At 44.9% G+C, this 6,863-nt stretch overlaps 1 protein-coding gene across 1 annotated transcript in view; it reads right to left on the bottom strand.

The window, feature by feature from the left end:
* The window catches only part of TMEM254 (transmembrane protein 254), an 11,493-nt gene extending 5,727 nt beyond the window's left edge, over window positions 1-5,766 (bottom strand). Inside the window, exons 1-3 of the mRNA XM_007938641.2 lie at window positions 5,677-5,766; window positions 3,022-3,125; window positions 2,758-2,817 (exon numbers count right to left, since the gene is read on the bottom strand). Coding sequence (XP_007936832.2) covers window positions 2,758-2,817; window positions 3,022-3,125; window positions 5,677-5,766 — 254 coding nt within the window. The remainder of the gene's footprint in view (window positions 1-2,757; window positions 2,818-3,021; window positions 3,126-5,676) is intronic.
* Between the last annotated feature and the right edge of the window lie 1,097 nt (window positions 5,767-6,863).

Raw genomic sequence — 6,863 nt, 5'->3', positions numbered from 1 at the left:
ATATGGGAAAGTGCTGAATATTGGTGTTACAGTGGTTAAAGCGCTCAGCTGCAAGCCAAAGTCCATAGTTCAAACACACAGTCGCTCTGCAAAAGAAAGAAGAGGCAGTCTACTTCCCTAAAGATTTGCAGCCTATGGGAAACCCCATGGGGCAGTTTTGCTCTGTCCTATGGAGTCACTATGAGTTGGAATTGACCCCAATGGCAGTGGGTAGTAGGCAGGAGATATAAAGCTGAACATACAGTCCAATCTTATCTCTGGTTAAAACAAATATTCCAAGTAGTTAATCCTAGTGAGTGGGATTTGGGAGGCTGCAAATGTACTACTATCTTCATGTATTCGTTCATTCATTTACATTTACACACTCACTCACCTGATTCAAAACAAAAACACCAAAACCAGTGCTAATAAGTCAATTCCAACTCAGCAACCCTTTACGACAAAGTAGAACTGCCCCATAGGGTTTCCAAGGCTTAAATCTTTACATGAGCAGATTGATTCACCTTTCTCCCACAGAGCAGCTGGTGGGTTCGAACTGCTGGCATTTTGGTTAGCAGCCAAATGCTTTAACCACTGCACCACCAAACCTCCTCAAAATTCAAAAGGAATATTGATTTAGATATATAGTCCCCATACCTTCCAACACATTAGACTATAAAGAAATTATTTCAAGAATGTGACAATAGTGATCTAATCTCTCTAGGCCCGTTTCCTTCCCTCTTTCAAATAATTGTATAGCAGGATGTTAAATTTGACTCTTGGTTTCATTAGAGGCTCCAAATGAGGACAAAATAGGTGTCAGGTACTCCTCCACTCTCAATTGCAGGGTGGAGCCCACTCATCTCCAAGCTAAGATTTCACTGAGAGGCTAAAGAGGTGGATTGGAAAGAGGTACGAAAGTGCTGCAGCACCTCCTACCATGCCAAGGCCAGATGGCCACAATAGAACCACCTGGAGAACTCATTATGAGTCCCCTGGAATCTGGGGGATGAAGAGACTAGGTCCTAACTCACACTTTAAAAAATATAAAAAGTGGTGCAGCCAGCCTGGTGGCAGAGCGAACAGATGTGGCTGCTCTCAACACTGTGTGCATAGTGTATTTTGAAAGGATAAGGAAGCCATTTATCAGAGATCTTATGGAAGGGAACTGGCTATGGGTGCATTTAAAAGAGGCCCTGTCCCAGAAGCCTAACTGAAGGCAGCAGTCATGTCAACAAAGAGGTAGACAGTTCTGAAGGTGAAACCGTTAAGTGTCAGGCTGGAAGAGGTATCTGAACGAACCATCAAGGGAACTGTAGAAGGGAAATGCCTACTGATCGATGGTTTCCCAAAAATCTACCAAAGCCCCTCTGGAAATAGACAGCCAATACTAAGCATGCAATGCACACAGGCCCCAGCTGCCAAGCCACAAGGCAGTAGCCCTTAAACTACTCCCACCATCCTAAGGGGTCACAAGTAGTTGTTGCTAGTGAAAAGGCACAATGTGAAAAAAGACAGTAACTGCCTCTTCTTCCCCACAGTAAGTTCTTGAACCCCAGCTGGATGAGAACAGACACTGAATTGAGTCAGAGTTCACTGACTTGAATGACAGTTCAACTGAATGAGTTTAATACATAGACTGGACTGGACTTGGTAACATCAGATAGTGACTGGAAAACCTATGAATCTGCTTGAGATTTCATCCAGGGCTGGGGTGGGAGGCAGGGAACAATCCACATGGTGAGTTTACTAAAGGGACGAAAAAGAATAAAGATGCTTCCTGCTCCCATCCCAGAAAGTTCACCTGTTTAATAAACCAGAAGACAGAGTAACATAACCTATTTAAAGCATTTAACAGTGTCTGGTATAGTATGTACCCAATCAGTAGTAGTTATTTTTATTATTAAAACACAGCAGTGATAAAGTATCTTATTTTCAATTTTTTAAACATTACAACAATAATAAAGGTGATAGCTAATCTTGACCAGAAAAAATATTAGTTTTTGAACAATGTGACATTACCATAACCCTTTTTTTTACATTAGATATGCTTAAAGTAGGAGCTCTGGTAGCATAGTGCCTAAGGCACTTGACTGCTAACCAGAAGGCTGGCGGTTCAAACCCACCAGCCACTCCTCGGAAGGAAGGTTGGTCAATCCTACTTCCGTAGTGATACTGCCTCGGAAACCCAAGGAGGGGTCGCTATGAGTCGGGGCTGACTCGACGGCAAATAACAACAACAACAACATGCTTAAAGTACAAATACACACAGTGTTCTGGGATTCTCACATAGTATTAACCTAAACTGGTATCTGCTGAGTAATATCTGGTTCAGTGGTTGTCAACTTGCTCTGTACCTCTAAAGTGTCTGGAGCTTGAAAAAACAAGATTCCCATGTCAGAAGTCACACCTACAGACCAGAATCTCTGAGGCTGGAAACCAGACATGGGTATTTTGAAACAGCTCCTCAGGTGATTCTGTTGTGAAACCAGGACTGATTATAATTCTTTCTTCTTATTGGGGCTATGGAGAAAAAAATGTCAAAAACCAAAAGTAATCTACATTTAAATAACTAAGTAACTGATGAACACAAATGAAGTGAATTTGTTCATCAAATATTTACTGAGCACTCCCTCTGGGCCAGGCCCAGGATTAGGCCCAGGATTAGGCACAGGGATTCGATTCTCAGCCTACAAGTGTGTAAATTATTTAAACGTGGCTCCTCTCAACTTTTAGACACCAAGGAGAAGTTGAAAAAGACCTATTACAAGGACTCACTTGCATAATACCAGGGCATACAATGACTCTCCAACATGAATCAGCCAGGCAAGCCAATACCTGAAACAAACAAAAAAAAATTTTAGTCTAGTTTAAAGTAGTGGTTATTTGCTGATTAAATCTAATACAGAAATATTAAAAAGAAAGGTGCCCGAATATGAATTAATCCCACTATCATACATAGAAATGTAACTGTAGGCCTTCCAGGTTTCCAGAGAGCTTGGAGCTCCTGTGCCCACATCTCATTTCTGCAGATCTCCTCACCCATTTTGTATAAGGGTCTGATGGTGGTCCACCAAGTACTGAGTGAAGAGTCCCAGGGGACCGAGGCTCTGATAGGGGATGCTCTGAGGCCAGAAGACAACCCACTGAAAGAGAACCAGAGGCACAGAACACCTATTATTACATCATTTAAAAGATCAGCGAGTCTTTGCTTTTGACTATGAAACACTGCTAACTCTGTAAGACCATCTACCCTGTTCGGTAAGCTTACTTCAGAGACCAAAGAAACTCGGCACAAAGTCATGTGGAACCCCACCCTTGACTTCTATTTCTTAAAACTACTCTAGTGGGAGAGTTATGCTGAGGAAACTAAGTTTTTTTTTTTTTTTATTAGATTCAGTGTCCAGGGAAGATGGCTCCTATCCTTGATGAATTCTACGAAAACCACTATTTCATAAAATAACAGTAATTTCATAAAGTAACAGTCAATTTGTCTAATAACAAATTTTAAGAGTTTATGTGCCTGAGATAGCTTCTTTGTGATGGCTCGAGTCAAACCTTGTTTTAGAATCCCTTTCTCTTTTTTTCTTTCTCTTTTTCTCTGTCCCTGGGTGACATAAGCAGTCTGTGATCGGGTATTAACCTAAAGGCTGGTGGTTAGAACCCACCCACCATCAGTGCAGAAGAAAGCCTACTTCTGTAAAGATTAATAGCCAAGGAAACCCTGTGCAGCAGTTCTACTCTGTAACACATGGGTTCGCCGAAAGTCAGAACAGACTCGATGGCAACAGTTGTTTTCTTCTCTTCTGACACTTCTAGTGAGCTCTGGTGGCGTAATACCTAAGGCATTTGACTGCTAACCAGAAAGCTGGTGGCTCAAATTCACCAGCCACTCCTCGGAAGGAACACCGGGCAATCTACTTCCATAGTGATACCACCTCAGAAACCCAAGAAGGGGTGGCTATGAGTTGGATCTGACTCGAGGGCAGAGAGTTTTGTTTTGTTTTTTTTTTTTAACACTTTTTCTACCCCTAAACTGGTAATGATCAGTAGATGATCAGTAATGATCATTACTACTGTGCAGAGATAGAAAATACTGAGATGGGTTTGTGAAGTGCTGGCATCTTAGTAACACAAAGTTGAGTAATGGATCAACTGTTCCTGAGTCTTTGTGTTGCAATTTCTACCACCTTAAGCTTCTCTGCATAATGAAGTACCAACAGTTTCAAAGTTTATTGAGCCATTCAGATCTCAACCTACAGCAATGCTACCTCTCCCATACTGTTTCACAACCAAAATTTAAATAACATGAAACACCACTGCATCTTTCCAAACCACAGGAACAGAAGGGGTAGCCAGCTCCACAATGCCCCATTTTGAAGTCCCCCAAAGCTTTCTTCCATGTGCATCCTAACTAATCAGAGACCCAAAATCATAGAACAAAAAGGTACCTTTGAAATTTTTCAGTTCAGACCTCGACTTTACATATGGGGAAACAAGGGCGGAGGTGATCAAATTTCACACCAACAGAACACTGGGGCATAACAAACACATTTCAAAGGCCCAATCTTCGGGAGCTCTCGGACAATATCTAAATAGCCGTTCCTTCCTTCAAAATCATTCCAACTTCATCCCCAACCTAATTTCAGGGACGTCTTTCCCATTATCCTTTAAGCGAACTCTTCCTTAACTAGGCAGAATCTGCTCTTCCCCCTAGGTAAAGATACTGTCTTCCTGCTTCCACACCGATGCCCTAAGTAATATCATCTTTATCCCTTCTTACCAATTACATCCTACTCATCCTGTAGGTTTATTCCCGATTTCTAAGCAATCCCAAGTGCCTCAAACACACTGCTTCCAGAAGCCCTACTCTTCCCCTTTGCCATTCTGTCAACTTGGCTTCCCCCTCGGTGAGCTCACCTCTGAGTCGGTTAAACCACAGTAACAGTGGGAAAACAAACAAACAAACTCCCTGCCGTTAAGTCGGACTCATAGCAATCCCTCCTTGGGGTTCCGAGGCGGTATCTCTATGGAAGTAGATTGCCCAGTCTTCCTTCCGAGGAGTGGCTAGTGGGTTTGAACCGCAAGCCTTCTAGATAGCAGTCAAATGCCATAAGCCCTACGCTACCAGAGTTCCTAGGAACAGTGGAGAGGCAAGGATTTAAAAGAAAGCACACTCCATCCTCCGACCCTACCGAACTTCCGAGTACACCAGTAACCTAGGCAACCACTAGGCGCAGAAGCGCAGAGACCTAGTCCACACAATGCCCCTCGCTCTACGGACCTAGGAGGACCAGAACTTATGCGCCGCTCCACGCCTCACCGTGCAGTATCCCAGTGCCAGAACCGTGACCAGTGAGGCCAAGGGTCTGGCTGTACCGAAGTAGGCGGCTCGGCTGGCCTTTGACTTCGTCACCACCATCTTCAAAGATCTAGGCACTGAGTCGTCAGGTGGGAAGATGTTCCCGACCACAACGAGGGAAAGCCTGCTTAACCGGTTCCTTAGGACTGGTGCACAGAGGAAAAGCCGGGGCAGACGAGTGCACCGGCATTGTCCTCCCGAATCTAACGCCCTCTCCCTCGGCTCTGGACGCGCGGGAGCCGGAAGTGCGCTTGCGCCACTCCTCGGCTACTGTGGGAGCGAATCTGCGCTCGTTCTCCTTGCTAGGCCGTAGCGCGGCGGCCCCCTGCAGTTACCGTGTAGTACACAAAGGAGAGGGTGATCACTGTGAACCAGAACAGACTGCCCCTCTGGAAGTAGGCCGTTTCTCCTGCTGCAGTCGCCATCACGCGAGAATCTCCCGAGAACTGCACCCTTGCGCGCGGCTCAGCTCAGGGGACAAGGCGGGAGCGGGGCGGAGCCTCGGGGAGGCTTTCCACCCCCCAACCCCGGAAGAAGAGGTTGCGAGTTCGGAAAGTCGGAACCCCAGCGAATCTCCTCCCCCTCGCCAAGACCTTGAACTCTGAGTGCTGGACTCTGGTCTGATGGGCTAGTCGTAATTTGGCAGGGAAGACAGCTCCCTGAATGCCACTTTCCCGAATCTAAAGTGAAAGTGCGGGAATAAACCAAAACCAAACCTATTTTCGTGGAGTCTATTCCGACTCATTGACCCTTTCGCAGTATAGAACTTCCCCATAGGATTTCTAAGGTTGTGAATCTTTATGGAAGCCGACTACCTCATCCTTTCCCTGCGGAGCTGATAACCTAATGTACAAAATAATCTGGGCAAAGATCACTCCGACCCAGAGGCACAAAACCAAAAGACACCAAGAATATAGTCAGATATTCCAAGGAGGTCAGCCTTGAGAGAAATAGAATCCACTTGGTGTTGATGCCTTCCAGAGCTAAGAGATAAGGTTCATCACAGTCACAGCTTAGGGGCTTCTCTTTGTCCTTCTCACGGGTTAAAGATCCCTAGTTCTTGACGTGGAATATGTGTGTACACAATCTTGGGGTGGGCAGACTTTGAGTATTCTGGGTCTCTCTTGGTTCCCCATTTATACATAAGTGATTAATTCTTCTCTCAGTGTGACTGAATTGACTGGTTCATCACTCCACAGTGGGTTCCACAGACCTTTAGGTTAGCAAATGCTTTAACCACTATGCCACCAGAGCTCCTTCAGTATGCTCACTTCAGAACTCCTCAGAAGCTAGAATGGCCAGATTTCATCTCTGGTACTTTAGTACTTTAGTCATGTTATCAGAAAGCACCAGTCCTTGAAGAAAGGTACCATGCTTGGTAAGGTAGAGGATCAGTGCAAGAGGGGAAGACCTTCATGGAGATGGATTCACGCAGTGATTGCAATGATGAGCTCAAGCATAGCAACCATTATGCGGACCATGTGCGACCAGGGCAGTGTTTTGTTCTGTTGTACATAGGGCG

This window comes from Orycteropus afer, unplaced genomic scaffold (genome assembly GCF_000298275.1).
Source record: "Orycteropus afer afer isolate SDZICR_OR568_19922 unplaced genomic scaffold, OryAfe1.0 scaffold00052, whole genome shotgun sequence".
In the NCBI taxonomy this organism is placed as follows: Eukaryota; Metazoa; Chordata; class Mammalia; order Tubulidentata; family Orycteropodidae; genus Orycteropus; species Orycteropus afer.
This window is presented reverse-complemented; position numbering and strand designations above follow the sequence as displayed.